At 40.8% G+C, this 16,522-nt stretch overlaps 1 protein-coding gene across 6 annotated transcripts in view; it reads right to left on the reverse strand.

Annotated features, from left to right (window-relative positions):
- LOC115381497 (arf-GAP with coiled-coil, ANK repeat and PH domain-containing protein 2) overlaps positions 1–16,522 on the reverse strand; it is a 56,656-nt gene that overhangs the window by 4,347 nt on the left and 35,787 nt on the right. For 2 of the 6 annotated variants that reach the window (XM_030082938.1, XM_030082937.1), the window contains 14 exons: positions 12,805–12,917; positions 12,065–12,116; positions 11,230–11,330; positions 10,985–11,090; positions 10,423–10,631; positions 9,290–9,359; positions 8,995–9,089; positions 8,514–8,716; positions 6,765–6,866; positions 6,075–6,167; positions 5,017–5,249; positions 4,716–4,825; positions 4,480–4,590; positions 3,412–3,473 (listed from right to left, as the gene is read on the reverse strand). In XM_030082938.1, the coding sequence (XP_029938798.1) occupies positions 3,412–3,473; positions 4,480–4,590; positions 4,716–4,825; positions 5,017–5,249; positions 6,075–6,167; positions 6,765–6,866; positions 8,514–8,716; positions 8,995–9,089; positions 9,290–9,359; positions 10,423–10,631; positions 10,985–11,090; positions 11,230–11,330; positions 12,065–12,116; positions 12,805–12,917 (1,660 nt within the window). Of the gene's footprint in view, positions 1–1,896; positions 3,474–4,479; positions 4,591–4,715; positions 4,826–5,016; positions 5,250–6,074; positions 6,168–6,764; positions 6,867–8,513; positions 8,717–8,994; positions 9,090–9,289; positions 9,360–10,422; positions 10,632–10,984; positions 11,091–11,229; positions 11,331–12,064; positions 12,117–12,804; positions 12,918–15,952; positions 16,016–16,522 lie in introns of those variants that run through there. The other 4 variants (XM_030082935.1, XM_030082936.1, XM_030082940.1 and 1 more) reach the window with 4 other exon arrangements.

Genomic DNA, 16,522 nt, shown 5'->3' on the forward strand with positions numbered 1-16,522 from the left:
TGAGTTTGTTGGTGCTTTGAGCAGCGACAGAGTCTTCAGTATAAATAAGGGAAGAAAAGAAAGGTTTGCCATACCTGTTAACAGCGTCGGCGTGGCTCGAAATATGAAACAGAACAAGGCAAAGGGGAGAAAAGATGGCAAGAGAAATGGAAGCAAAGAGGAAATTATGTTTAAGTAAACAGCCAGCAAGATGCTCAATTAGCAAGTGGAGAAAAGAAGAAGCCCACACACATACGTTTGTTTTTGTTGTTTTTTTTTTTTTGACAACAACTGTATTGCGTTTAAAGTGCAGGAGTTTATGTACAAAAATACAGTTGTTTTGGCCTCAGCACCCCAAAGAAACAAGAGAGAACAGAAGAAAGGCACAAACTCTGGGGGAGGAGAGTAAGAAAAAGAAAAGCAATATACAAAACAGAGAGAGAGAGTAACTGACATAAAGAGAAGTGGATGAGGGCAAGAAAGAGAAGAGAAGAGAAGACAAAGAGCTTCGTCAAAGCAGTGGGTCTCCATCTTGGCATGATTGACATAAAAATGTCTCTTTCAGATTTTAACGTTTTTTTTTTTAAGATAAATGGAGAAACTCAGAACATTCATGGAAAACAAAAGAAAATTCAGTATGTTTAAAGAAAAAAAACAAAAACCAATTTTGTCCCTCCAATGATATCAAATGCTCGATAAACAGAGAAACCCCCAGATGCTGAACGACCGCTCTGCACTTCTTCTGCCCTCTTCATCCCGTCAACTCACTGCCAACTGCAGCTTAAGAAAACCAGAGGAGGGAAGACTGATGAGGTTTGCTCTCCTTCGCATTAATCACCCCTAAATCTGCCTCATCAGTCCAAATCAATCACTGATCAGCTGTGTGGAGGTGCTGGTGAAGAGGCTCTGGGCTGTCCAGAGGGACGGAGTTGACACAGGTGTTATGCAGAGTTCTGCACGACTGCCGAGGAGTGCATCCCCTTGGCAGCAGCGTGTGCGTTGGAAAATACCAGAGTATATCCATGACTGTTATTCCTCAAAGAGTTTAGCCTGATGAATTCAAAGGAGACTAAAATAAAGGATGAAAAATACATTTTCAGTCCAAACTGTTAGTAGTTACTTAAAATGTTGAACAAGATTTTTATTCCTAAAGCTATCACAAAAAATACAACCCCTATTTCATACAACTTCCAACACTGAGTAGTTACTTCACTGAAAATACTACGCCCAGAAAGAAGAAGCAGTCGTACAGGACTCAGCGTAACACCGATATGGATCACTCACTGGTTGGAAAGCACAGATTTCCCTCTTCAACCTTTTGTTTCTCCAATGACAGATTTTCCCAAACCATGTTCTATAAATTATCATTTCACACCAAAAATAAACAAAAATCTTCTAATCGGTCAGGTCCACAATATTTTAGAATTCTTGTAAAGCAAAATAAAACAAACAAACAAAAAAGAAAACACCACAAGTGGCATTCCATCTTTAAAATGAAATGAAAGCAGCCATGAGGCTTGCTACCCTCCTCCAGCAGCAGGCCCAGCCCTCAGTTTAACCCAGCCTAATTCAACACTTCCTGAACTCTGCCCTCCCTCTGCTGGTCAACATGAACAAATGCACATAATCCCCTTTAATCCACAATCTGACAGAAAGTCCTCACCTAGGAACTCCTCATCATCTACTCTAACGGACTCCAAAACTGTTCATAAAAAAAAATCACAAAGAGAAACCCCCCTGCGTTTAAAATCTGGAGCTGATGTTGGCGAATCAAAACGTCACGTCCTGGTCTGCAGGCGGCTGAGAGCGCTGCTTGGTCAAAGTGCTTCGGAGCCCTCAGAACATCTGGGGCACATTTCAATCATTCATTCACTATCAGCCAAACTCAGACGAGCCTCACACTCCGATCTCTCCACATTCTTGCTAGTTTTTTTTTTTTTTATTGTTATTATAAAGCTTCCATTCGATTAGGAGAGATATCAGCTAGAACTAGCAGGTGATTAAAAGCTATACATCGTTATATGTGGATTATTTTCTACACTATTGCACTTGCTGCTTGACGATCAACCATCTTTGAATGGTTTGTCTACAACAAAGGAAAAACATCCCCTGACATTCGTGACAATCAATGCGACGGCACTGAAAGGCTCTTCTCTTACAATTCCGGATTTCAATGCCGAACCGACTTAATGCCGAAACAACACTGTCCAAAGCAGAAGTAAATATCACACAATCACTAAAGCAAAGGAGAAAGTCATCATATGGAGTCCTTGAGACTCCAGACTCTCTGGCAGCTCTGCTTTTTCTGACAAGACCATGAAGAAATAAAGGTTTCCACATCATTTACAACATGTACAATAAGATTACCTATCATATAACTCCTGGATTCATGTTTATATTTTAAATAAACTGCACTAAAATATACTTTTTTTTCTTTGTTCAGGCATGTAACAACAGCATAATGCATCATGTTTTCAAACAGCAAACAATTCAGACACGTAAACAGGCCTCGACAGTGGTTAAGACTTCAAATAAAAACCAAACAATCCACGGGACAAAGGTACAGTAGTTTGCATAACCGGTAAAAGGAATGTGCAGAAATGTCTTCTGACTAAAACTCTGGGTAGTTTTACAGACACACAGTTCGTCTCTCCAGACTGCTCAGGTGATCGTAGAAAACATCATTCAAGTCATACTTATTGCCACAAACTGGTGAAAACTGCCACAATTTTGAGGTCACTGGATAGTATTGGTGGCAGTTTGAAGATTTCTTCCTCCTTTTTCCTTTTTTCACTTTGCACTGATGACTGTTTGCCGAGACCTGCTACAAAATGAAGAGTACTTTCTAATCAGCTGCTCTAAATCACTGAACGCCTCTACACCTGAGGAAGTCGGCACATGATATATTCAAATCACAAGCTCAGCTGATACAGACTTTCAAGCTAAAAGTGACTTGAGAATTGTGCTATTGAATAATTGGACAGGAGTAACAGTCACTTGAAGGAAAAGTCCGGATGTTTCACTTTGGAGCGAACTGTCTCTGAAGTGTCATCCAGAGTTAATGGCTTTAGCCCGGCGGCATCAGCGCAGCGGGTCGCAGAGCTGCTGCAGCGCCAGGAGGAGCTGGAAGTACTTACAGTATTACGCAGGAGAGCTGGGCTCAGTTTACTCTCTTTCGTCGTCGCAGTCAAAGGATCGGATCTCACTAACATGACGAAGGTCGCTTAACAACACACCGCCACACTGTCAGACTGCTTAAAGTCAACTGAACCCAATTCTGAAACCTGAGCTTTACATCTCCTCAGTCTGTCGCGTTCATTGTTGCCCCTTGTTTTGACGGGAGTTACTCAGCTTCGTCCAGCTGCAGGCTAATAAACTCCTGCATGCACTTCCTGTACTGCATCTCGGTGGGGCTGTTGGTGTTATATTGACCTGACTGGCTGTAAGGCCCCTCTGCCTCCCGCATCTCCTCGTTCATCTTGGCCAGTCGCAACCTGCAGGACGGACGAAGAAGCAACGACTTAGAGACACAGCTCACTTAATCCCAGAACAGCTGGTGTCATTTAACCCAAGGCAGCGTTCTGCTTCGGTTCAATTAATATGACCTCTTTGATTGTTAGCTCAAGTGTGATGCAGTGTGGACAATATATGATTCTAAAATAACATAGTACAGATGCTTATATGTTAATGAAGCTTAATTAAAAAAATCAAGTCATAATTCAATTTAAAAAAATATTAAACTATGTTAAGGTACAACTTATTTCCTGTATCACACATTAGCAGGCAGGCCTGAACGCCTCCCTTCTGTGTCCTAAATGAGCTGAGTGACAAACACAAAAGAAAAAACTTTTTTTTCCACTTAGCACCAAATGATTACTGATTTTATCAACATGTTTAAATGTTGAGTTTCTGAGGAGCTGTTTCCAGCAGTATTCGATGCAGGCAGGCATGACATTTTAGTTTCCTTAGGAAGTTACGCCTCTATTATTTTTGACACGGTCGTTCTGATATTTAAACTCTGGTCTGCATCTAACAGCTGCATTTAGAAATGTTGGTGCAGTTGTATTCAAACATGAATGCAGCCATGCAGAGATTAAATGCACGAGAACTAAACACAGGATGTGCCTGTTGTTTTTAATCCTTTAAATAATTTATTAGCTTTTAATGAGTTTTCAAATTGTGGAAATAACACAGCAATCATCCAATGAGTGGCACCTACCAAGAGCTTAGCATTTAATTAAGGAATTCCTGAAACTTCTGTTGCATATTGTACGTGGTAAAAGTCTTTAATCCTGTTTGTTTACATTCAGTGGTCTGAAAATGACAATTGTGAAAGCAAATGTACTAGCCTAAAATACAAGAAAATTGTTTGTTTTTCGGTTTGTTGTGAATCAAAAATTGAGTGTGAAGACTGATATGAAGCTGTCTAACAGAGATTTCATATATGAAACTTGCAAGCTCCTTAAAAAAAGCCTGAACAGAAGCAATCAGGACACTTACAGCGTGACAATGTCAGCATTGGCAGCCTCCACTGCGATGCTCAGCGGTGTTTTCTCATCAATGTCTGCAGCATTTTGATTTGCTCCTCGTTTCAAAAATAAGCACACTTGCCTAGAACAGAAAAAAAAAAAAAAACATTACTTTTTCAACATTTCATATCATGTCTCTCTATAAAAATGCCCCGTTCCCCGGAGCATCAGGTTTGTATAATAATGGAGAGAGAAGTGAGAACAGACCCTGTGTGTCCCAGCATGGTGGCGTGGTGGAGGGGTCCTCGGCCCTGGGCGTCCTGCTGGTTCACATTTGCTGCATTTTGGAGCAGAAACTCACAGGTGACCAGTGAGCCCTGAAACAGATCAATAACAAAAAAAAAAAAAAAAAAAATCACATCCATCTTTTCTCTTTCTGACACCATAAAGACTTTGAACAAACTTCAGTCTCTCTATTTCATACTTTCAAACTTATTTGTCTCGGTCTTTAAAACACACCATCAACACAGTGAACGAGACCAAAGTGCTTCCCTGCAGCCATACTCACCCCCTGCACCGCCATGATGAGCGGCGTCCTCTTATCTTCCTCTGTGTTGACCCAGTTGACCTCCGCCCCGTGAGCGAGCGCCTCAGCCATGTCGGGCAGGCTGCGGGCGCACGACGCCCAGTAGAGCTGCAGACCCTGGCTGTACTCTTTGGGCTCATAAAAAACCATCTCCTTGCAGGGCGATGGTGGGGGGAGCGTAGCGGGCATGGCCATGGGAGGGGACTCTGCAGCTTCTGCATTCAGACAAGACAGATTCATAACTTAAAGCTTTAACTTTCCATAAATAAGAATTTTACAGTTAGTAAGAATCTGGGTTGTTTAATGAATCCGAGCAATATTGTGCACTTATGTTTTCAGGCCTTAATCAATTTTTCACAACACAGTCCACGATGTGGGAAATAAATTAGATGTCTAAGAAGCTAAAGGGATACTTTAATAGAACCGTCCAATCCTTCAGGTTGTGTCTAAAGACTTTAAAATAAATCCATTTATTTTATGAAGGTCAAGAATTTCCCCCCCAAAAAATGATCAGTATTTTTCACATTAAAATCTCACTTTTTCTCTTTTTCTAACATAATTTCAAATACTATCCATTCAATACAAATCCATAGGTGCTGAAAATCCAATATAATCTGTAACATGTCCTCTCCACTCATAACTGCCCCCCCACAAATCCTTTTTTACATTAATTGTAATATCCCCTATGTTCTGTCTTATTACATTTCATTGCATCTACATACTGCACTATAGCATATGATTTACACCAATAAACAGCATGAAACAGACATGTTTTCTCCTCATAAGTAAAGGTGGGTAGAAGCTCTTGGCGACAGACTCCAAGAGGAAGAACTGTGCTCTGAGCACAAATGAAGCAAATGAAACAATGACACTGATTAATTATTCCTTCACGAAAGCAGGACTGGATGGAGGAAAACAAACGTAATTTATTCTGTTAAGAGGGGCCTTGTTCAATCACCGTTTCTGTAACGACGGTGTCGAGTCTGTCATTATCCCTCTGCTGCCTCGATCAGATGCCTGAAAACGCCGGAGTGTCTCACCTGCGTCTGCCAGGCTGTTGTTGGAGGGGGTGTTGGCCAGCATCTCCCTGCTCCCATCAGCGCTGTTCTGAATGCCGCTGTCTGCACTTTTTACTGTAAAACCAGGAGTCTGCATCACTTTTGCGGCAAAATAGTCAAGATTTGACATACTGAGTGTAAAAAAATAAAAGGAACACCAGCTGACTGTTCGGATTGTGAAACGTATGACCAATGTCTTAATGCGTGATAACAGAGTCGAGCAACCTTCGATTTGGATGAACCTTTGTATTTTCTTTCCAGTCTGAGGTGAACCAAATGTTTATTTACTCTCAGTGTGCAAACAAATACAGCAGCTGTCTTGAAACAACTGAACGAAAACTGGATGAGAGTTTCCCTCCTTCACCTCAAGTTCCAGGTCCCTAAAGACAAACAAAATCGAACCAAAAAAAAAAAAAAAAAAAAAAAGATGGCACAGATACGAAACTCTGTAAACCAGAAACCGACCAAAAGCATGAGAAAGAGAGAGACACAACCCAACCCTCAAACAAAATATGGTCCTCTCTGTAGTGATGAGACGGCTTGTTAGAGGAGATGAATGAGAAAAGGAGAGGAGGAACGGATAAAGGGATATTAGTCTACAGCCACAAAGCAGTGGATTTGAAGGACAGAGGGGATGGAAAGCAAGCGGAACACTAAGCTTTCAGTACTTACTGCTCCTGAGCTTGGAGGAGGTGTCAAAGTAGGAGAAGAGCGAGTCAAGCTCATCGGGACAGAAGAGAGAGTCACGGCGGGCCTCCGTGCCGCCAGCAGCAGCTATGCAAGGGATCAGGATTGACGGGAGATGTTTGGGAGATTAGAGGGTAAAGGGTGTAAATCAGGTGGCGAGGGGGGCGGGGTGGGGGTTTCAGGGAAGGCGGTGGGGCAGGGGAAGGGGTTAGTCAGAAGCACAGAGCAGCCAGGGAGGAAAAAAGTGACGAATGAGGTTGAGAAGGAGAGATTGAAAAGAAGGAAAAAGAGGGGACCAAGGTGAAAGCACAGATAGTTAGACAACGGGTTTGGCTCACGCTGCTACAGACAGACCATGAAAAACAATGGGCAGCAAGAGGGCTCAGACATATGACGTTCACACGGAACACACAGTATGTCAGTAGATGCACACTTCTGCACTGCAGTCACATGAGGGGGAAAAAAAATCATTCATGATGTGCTTTAACATTTGTTTTTCTGTATTACAGAGCCAGATTTACAAACTAATGGTGTGTGTTCCTTATCTGGCTTCACCTAACCTGACATGTGAAATCTAGATAAACTCACCCTCAGGCTTCTTTTAATCTACTCCCATTTGAAAGAGTTCTGCTCCAAATACATACCGATCACTGTGTCAACACATAGATTTATGTGTTTCTAAAATATTACGACATTTATGACCACCTCAGTCTGATCAAATCAGATGCAACATAGGCAAAAAAAAAAAAGAAAAAAAAAGAAAGAAAGGGTACATGAAATACTCTAAAGTGTCAGTTTGCTCTCTTTAATATGTGAATGTACATGTTTGCACAGTGGATTCAACATTTCCACAGGAAGTAGACTGGCCATTTTCCTAGAAAGCTGATTGGTCAGCATCTGCTCTTCAAAAGCTGCTGTGCTCCAGAGCAGCTGTGGCATTCAGCTTACCGAAAGATCATGGTAATAAAGGTTGACCCCTGTCGTAGTACCAAAAACACAAGTTCAACCCTGAATCTGCTTTTCTAAGCTGACATCTATCTTTGCAGTACAAGTTCTTCGTCAGTTAGGGAAATACGTTTGATTTGATGTGGAGAAAGGTGTTTGACTGAATACTTTGAGTTGAGTTGCCAGAAGAAAAAAAAAACCCAAACACTTCATTTTTATTACTGCTTGTTTTTCTGCATTTCATGTTTAGCCATGTACTGCAGCATGTGCGTCCTCAGTATCCCGCCATCCCACCTGATGGGCACATTACTCCCACATTGCTCCCACTTTATCTTGTCTGTAGGATGAATGTAACTGGTGTGTCCAGCATTCATTCATCCCTTTTCTTTCATATTTTGCATTGCAGAAAAAAGTGACCAGCCTCCATTACATAAGTTTTAGTTAAGTTAGGTCGGCTTTTTGTGTTAAAAATTTTAAATTATCTTCAACAAATCTAAATTCTTCTTTGATCGTAGGTTAGACAGAAATAGAATTTGCCAGATCATCGGTATAAAGAGATCAAATGCAATGTGTTTGCACATTTTGGTGCCTTAAAATGGAGTCGCTTAATCTTACCTGTGTTGCTTTATGAAGATGTGTTGCTACTCAAAATAGTAATGGCACCTGCCAGTTTATGGTTTTAAATTCAGCCAGCCTCGTACAGCTTCACAGCAGACTGATGCTGTAAAGGAATGTAATAATTCCTGATCCTGAACTAATGCATTCAAGTTCCTCTTTGTTTGCACTGACCTGACTGCCCTGAGACATTAGAGCCAGGTCTCAGTTTTGGGGTTGGAGGAGGTGGTCTTGGAGGCAGGTGCTCGATGCTGCTGCTCAGTCTCTTCTCCTGCTTGCTCAGAGAAATCACTTTGTTACGAAGCTCCTCGTCCGATGGCCGGCGGACAAATCTGCGATCCACGTACTTGGCTTTGATATAGGCCTCCACCTCATGTCTGCAAACAAAAACCAAAAGATAGTTGTAAATTAAGTGAATGATAATTACACAGTAATAATTATTCATTTGAGTTAAAAAGTAAAAAAGTACTGCAGCAGGGCCAAATAGTAAGTATTTTTTTGTAGATCTAGATTACACTGGATTCCAGTGTCAGAACAATTGTCATTTAATAACTTTACATTCAAAAACAGGAGCAAAAGAACCCCTCTGGAACACAAACAACCACAAATAAAATTAAAATTAGGTTCAATTTTGCTTTAATATGTTCTGCAGTACCTCGGGTCTCCTGGATTTGGTTTTCTGGCTCCCAGCTCCTCTCTCCGAGCTTCGTAGATCTGGTTGATCACTTTGTTTCCCAGTTCGCACATCAACTGTGAATTTAGTAAAGCAAAATTAGTGACACCTGCTGGACAATCAGACAGTTTCACATGCGCCTCACTGGAGATCTGTATGTGAAATACACCACACGTTGTCTCCCGCGTGTAGCAACAAACCGAACAGTGCAAAAGATGAGGCACTTTAATTATCAGTGAAAGTTGATGCACATTTCATGCATCTTGTTGTCACTCACCTTCAGTAGTTCTGGCTCCCATGTATCCAAAGTCAAAGACCGGACCTTCGAGAAATGCACTCCCAAACTCCTGAAGACAGAGAGGAATAAAAAAAACTATGAATTCACTCAATAAACTAGTGCTATGAAGCTTTAAAGACCACTACAACTGAGTGAGTGTGGTTAGTATTTTAGTCACGAGGTGGAAAATGAGATCTATAAATTCAATAAATGTGCTGCATCCTTCCCCGAACCAGGGTTTGAATCTCTACACAGAAGTAGTCCGTTTTATTCTCTCCTTCTGGTTTTATTCAGCGAGAACCTGTAGCTTGAAAAAATGTGCTCTGAATAAAAACAGTGCTATTTCGAAGCGAAGTTTTCATTTAAAGTTGCTGCACTTAAAGTTATGTAAAGACAATATTTTTTCCCCCACAAAGATAATCACAGTATGTTTATAATAAAATGTATCATTAGTGGGGAAAAATTCAAAACTCTGAAAGATGCAACACATGCGTATTCAGAGAAGGTAGATCATATCTTGCTTTTATTGCTTTTCTTCTCCCTAAAATAAAAATTAAAAAAAAGAACAGTTCTATTTTAGGGCAGCAGAGAGAAATACGGCCTGAATCCTTCTGATGGTTGCAGCATGGGAACTGACCTGAGAACTCTGATGAAGTTTAAACTGAGCTGCACTGTAATTAAATAATTCGACCTGTGAAGTAATTAAAGGTCGCCACAACCTCCCCAACAGACTGAGAGTTTACATTTCATAAATCCTCAAGGACCAACTTTTTATACAAAGTGTTCACACCAAGGACTCGATGGAAAATATTTCCCATAACTGAGCAAACACTGATTTTTATTAATTGTTTGTAGTTTTCACAAAAATGAAATGAACTCCAAATGAACCACATTCCTGTAGAAGTTGAAGGCAAACAAATAAAGAGAATGTGAAATGTTCTCAGAGATTATTAGCTTCCTCTTTCTGGAAATAATCTCATTAACATTCTACTGCATTTAAATGTATTTTTACTTTGGTTTAAAATCCTGACCATCTACTGCTTCGTTGATATTTATAGGTCCATTTTTTTATTCCAGTTTAAACATGCAATTGTCCATAGCCTTAATTGGAAAGAAAAAATTCTGTTCCATACCTGTGGATACCTGAGCACTGAATACAGAGGGTGATGCCCAGATTGATGCTGGCCCAGCGGGGATCTGGCTGGCCACAGTCGCAGCAGCATGCATTGCCTGGGATGACCAGGACCTTCTGCAGGGCACTCTCTCCTTTCAGGGATCGCTCCTTTGGCTCCCCGCCAGAGTCCAGACTCCCTGTCGATGTGGACGACTTCCTGTCCAGCTTCTAACAGGACAGGGGTGAAAATAATAAGCTTATTAAAAACTAAGCAGGACTAAAAAGGAAATAAGAAACATGATCTGTGTCAGACCAGCAAAAGAAACTTGAAAGATAATAAAATATTGGAATCATCACATGTATGTGTACATACACTGAAGAATGCATTTATAGTAGTGTCTGACAGTAAAGCTGCAAAATAACATGTTTCTGTGATTCCTCTTCACTTTGTTCTGAGCATATAAAATGAGCGATTGTAAACAGAACGGCATTAATTCACGTTCTCCACAGAGTGTATCTTACATCTCGAACTTGTCGGTGTTGAGACAACTGTGCACTTGATGTCAGTGTTCAGTTTTTACCTCGCTGTCGTCTCCCTTGTCGCGGAAGGCTGTCGCGATGCTGTTCTGCACGGCTTTGATCCAGGCTTGCCGCAGCTTCTCGGAGTCGGCCTGCATCATGCAGCTCCTGCGGGGAAAGACGGTGGTCACACGGCTGCTGTCTGCTCATTGTGTGTTTGTGTGTCTGAGCATATGGTGGAAGGTGGAGCGGTGGAGCGTCTCGATCTGATTAAGCTCAGAGGTGCAGCTGAGTGACTCAGACTCACTTGGTGGGTGAAACCACTTCGAAACAGAAGCGACGCTCTATGTCCTCACAGTGTTTGACTGTACATAGCCTCAGGTCTTCCACCACCACGGTCGGGTTGTCCTGAGGGAACAGCAGAAGGCTTTGGTCAGAAACAGAAAGACATGTCTTTTTCAAACACAAATCACGCAGAGTCTCGGGCACCGAAATGTATAACAGAAATATCTAAGAACATACAATTAGGCAGATGGAGCTGCGCTCTATTTCATAACACTGTGATTATTTGCAGGGTCACCATAGCTTCTTGTAGTCTTGCTATACTTGTAGTGATTTATTTGTGAATTTGGGATTTTGTCTTATAAGTTGTGTGTTATGGGTTCTGCATGTGTTTACTTTGAGTGTTCATGTTTCAGCTTTCTTATTTGTATTCTTGTTTTTGATTCAGACTGAACAATCAATGCATATTCAGGCTTTTCTTATGATGCTTTAGCTTGTTACAGACCAGAACATGTCCAACAAAGTGAGATGATGATTTAATCTACTTGCTTGTGAAATTTGTTAAAAATAATTTAATCTGACACACATTTACAATGAAAAGAATTCTATGTGTCCTACATGCAAAGTGTGTTTCTTCTGCCACAGGAGCTGTGTAATGGCTGCACATTATCAAACAAACACACCCTGACATGCAGCTCAGCACACAGCTGTGTTTTACTCAACAGTAAACGACTGTTGGCAGTTTCTGCTCTGAAGCAAAGCTTCAACATCCGGTTAAAAATACATGGTGGAATACTTGAGCTGGAAGTCAAACATGCACACTTGACTGTGTTCGGCGTGCAGGGAGTCACATGACATACCTTGAATTTCTTCTGGTAAACTAGTTGATTGTTTTGGATGGAGAACCAACGCCTGCAAGGAGATTGCATATTTATTACAACCACACCCAGAAGAAAACACCACATTCAACATAAAGTAATTTTTTTTTTTTTTTTCAGGAATTAAAACAATGAAAAAGATAACTGAGATGGGACTGATGAAGCAGATGAAGTTATTGCAGCAGATAAATATATTAGGAACTTGTATGGGACAAGAAAAAGCAAAAATGAATTGAAATAGTTTACATTGAAAGTTCTGGGAAAAACTGATTTCTTATACTGATTCAAAAATGGCATTTGCGTTATTTCTGTTACTTTGCTATTATTTATTTTATCATACAAATATTTCATGTGGCTCTACACTGATTTAGAAGTTATAACCCTCAAGCAGGTCGCTGGTTTGAGTTCAGTCTTGTTGTGCATGCCAGTATTTTATTATATCATTCATTATATCTTATCTTGTCTAGAAACTCCACTAAAACATGCAATACAAAATGCAAAATGTCTCAATTTTAAACATGAAATAAAAACAAAATTCATTACACCCAATTTACAGAAACGTTGATGATAACACAAACTGAAAGGAGAGACTTCAATCACAAGTCCTAAATTAATACCTCCTACAATCCCTATGTAAATGAAAACATATTGGAGAGAGAGTGTTAATCTCATTAAACACACAATCAGCTCCATCATCATGTTGCAGAGTGCATTTCTCTTACCTATTCCATGTCTTGAAGGCATTGCTGGCCCTCTTGAACAGGTAACCCTCCATAGCAATACCATTGTCTGCATCCACATTGTACTCCAGTTTGGTGTCGTCATTCGAAAAATCCTGAAAAATTTCAGAGCAAAAAAAAACAATCAAACACTGACATTGCTAATATATATATATATATATATATATATATATATATATATATGTGTGTGTGTGTGTGTGTGTGTGTGTATGATATATGATACAGTTTTGTTTACTTTTCCTTTCCTATGAGTTACTTAGCGTTTTGGTTGAATGTGATTTATCACTGTAGTGACCTTGGTGACCTTGAGTAAAGCTGCAGCATACAGCCCCTGCTCACAGCAATAAAGCTCAAACTCAACAACTTAACCCTTCAAACTAATAGTCTCCTGCAACCACTGCTTAGTACGCAATACTCTCGTCACTTCAAAAGGCACTATTCAACGTGGCCACCATATTTGAGAAGATAAGACACAGAGATTATAAAGAATACCTCCCAAAAGAAGGAGTCCATCTCAAAACTGCAAATTTGAACATGCAAATACAGTTAAAATAAAGCCTATCGAAAATTTAAATTAACATAATTAAAGATGTGAAACTTGAAAATGCGGCAGAATATTTTTTTTTTTAAAGAAAATCCTGGATTACCCCTCCCTGTCTTTGAAAGCAAAACAGTAAGTCAGACATAACAATTGTTTAATATTAGATAGAAAGCAAAAAGTACAAAAACAATGATTAGAAGTTTGCAATAAGCCATTGAAAGTAAACCACGAAGTGATTTACTTTTGATTTAGTATTTAAAATGAGGAGTTCACTCTGAGGTTGTAGCGAAAACACTGGAGTAACGGATAATAAAAACTGCACACAAGTGGGTTAGTTATTGTTCTGGAAGGAGAAAAGGATGACGGTGAACTGTCATGCATCCTTTCTCTCACTGACTGCAGTAACTCAATCTGGTGTGTTGTCATGGGACGTCTCTGTAGTCAGTCCACCTTTAACTACCTGAGCTGCTGCCACACTCTCCTGACGCCCTCCAGTGTGTGTGTGTGTGTGTGTGTGTGTGTGTGTGTGTGTGTGTGTGTGTGTGTGTCCTAACGGAGTCAATTTACACATGGTGTCACTATCTCCACAGCTAATTACAGCTCCACATATCAAGATATGTGACAGAGAAGTCATCTTTTCTGCCTTTCTTCTAGAAGCATCCACGTATTTTTAGCCCTTTTTTTAGGAAGAAGAAGCTGCACTATTAAATGTCACCTTCTTACATGGAATTTCATGTACAACAATATACTAAAAATGAACACACAGAAGGTTCAGTGAGAAAAATGTGTCAGTGTTGATGATTCGTGCCGAAAACAAATGATCCCAGTGAGTCAACAGGGGGTGACAATGACGACAGCTTCCTGTTTACTTCGTGGAAAGCGACCATGCCAAATACCAGGATATGAAATGTGCCTGAGGACAAACCTGTGGGGATCTTTTGAGTTTTGGTAAACAAGACTAATTAAAACATTTCATTTCATTAAAGTTTGATTTAAATTATTTTTTAATAAATTGGCACAAAGCCACAATATATTTAAACCTCATACATAAATAAAAAAATTAAATATTAAAATACTAACTTCACATTTCTTCAAACCCACAACAGATTTAGAGACTTTACAAGAGTTGAGTGTGGGAATAAAATTGTGCTTCATTTCAATTCTAACATTCATTCATTCATTTTCTGCCGCTGGTCCCTTTCAGGGTCGTGGGTGGCTGGAGCCGATCCCAGCTGCTGTGGGCGAAGGCAGGGTCTGCCCTGGACAGGTCGCCAGTCTGTCGCAGGGCTGACATATATATACATACACAAACATACAACCATTCACTCACACATTCATACCTCGGGGCAATTTTTAGAGTGACCAATTAACCTGACGTGCATGTTTTTGGACCGTGGGAGGAAGCCGGAGTACCCGGAGGGAACCCACGCACACACGAGGAGAACATGCAAGCTGCACACAGAAAGGCCCTGAGCCCCGGCCGGTATTTGAACCCCGGACCTTCTTGCTGTGAGGCACAAGCGCTAACCACTGCACCACTGTGTGGCCCAATTCTAACATCTCAGTCTGTATTCACATTTAGTGGCACGTGGCTGTCTCTGCATGCACAAACCCTCTTAATGCCACAAATTTATAAATATAACCTGAGGAAAAGCTTAACAAGTTAAGCCCATTTCATCCTGTGATCCTGCAGTGTATGGAAGTGCGTATGAGAGCGCACACAATTTTCCAGGATGACATACAAGTCAGGTTATTTTGGATACACAGGGGGGAACAAAATGTGTCTGTATTAAGTTTCTGAACAGGAAGATAATGGAAAGCACCGATCCCAGCTTTACCTACTCACCTTTTCCCAGAGGAGGAACAAAATTAGCTTCTGTAAATCACAGAGCTTTAAAGACTACACTAACACTGTGGTGGATGGAGTGATAAAACCCTCAATTTAATTAGACCGGGGAGGATATGACGGTGGATGAGTGATTCACTCACACTAAAATTACCATAAATAATCCCAAAGTCCAAGAATCAGGCCAAACACCGACATACAGCTCAACACTTGGCTTTCATGCAAAAGCCTCTCACGTTCTCTAGTTTCAGTTACAGGTTGTGACATTTCTGTGACCGTGTGGGGATTAGCCAAGTGTTTCCAACACTGTGACAAAGACTTCAATACGAGCAGCAGTCATAATACAAAGCCGCATGGCTGTCATTCTCATTACAGAAAACTTTTGAGAGACGCAAGGCCGTTGCACAGAAATTTAAGAATCTGTTACTCAACACGTAAAACAGTGACACAATGAACTGCAAATAAACCGCGCACTGACAGCAATACCAGAAATCAGGGCTCACCGTAGCAAATACTGATCACGACAGCAAAGCGTCAAAATGAAACATGCTGCACTATCTGCACACATCAACACAAATGCAGATGTTAAATCTGAAGATGACAACACAGACAAAGGTGAAAATATCTTCACAACCACTGCAATGCAGCTTTGTTAGCATGTGCAGGAGAGATGATGGACTGGGGCAGAAGGTCGGGTAACGATACAGAAGTCACATGGAAATCGACGCATTGACTCTACGTACGGAGGATGACCTCCAAGCGCAAAAGCTGCGGCAGTCTGGTAAAAACTCGAACTCAGTCACCTCCTAAAATGTCACACACAGTAAGAAGACAAGACAAAGAAAAATAGACATTTCCTTACACTATCAAAAAGCAATTAATATTTGAAAACCAAAAACAAAACAAAAAAATCTCGAAAATGACAGAACAACACAGCCCCGAGCACAGAGTCACTGTCACATGCATGGACACAAACAAAAAGACAATCCAAATCCCAATGAACTCACCAGGATCCAGACATAGTGAAAACGACTGAATATCTTCATTTTTCCACAGATCTTTGCAAAAGCAAGTCTGATCATGTGTGTGTGCCCGTGTTTCTATAAGGCTGACAGCTTGGTGCTAACTCCATGTCTGAAAGCAAAGCATCTCTGAAGTCTGTGGCAGCAGCGTGGCCTGTCTCTTCAGCAAAAACACTGAGCCCCTCCCCTCCTGGAGGTCTGGGTCCATCAGAAGATGTCACAGTGTCTGGAGCCTCATGCTATTAGTGAAGGTCACTGATGTGTGTGCGCGAGTGTGTGTTAGAATAATCA

This window comes from Salarias fasciatus, chromosome 23 (assembly GCF_902148845.1).
Source record: "Salarias fasciatus chromosome 23, fSalaFa1.1, whole genome shotgun sequence".
Taxonomy (NCBI): domain Eukaryota; kingdom Metazoa; phylum Chordata; class Actinopteri; order Blenniiformes; family Blenniidae; genus Salarias; species Salarias fasciatus.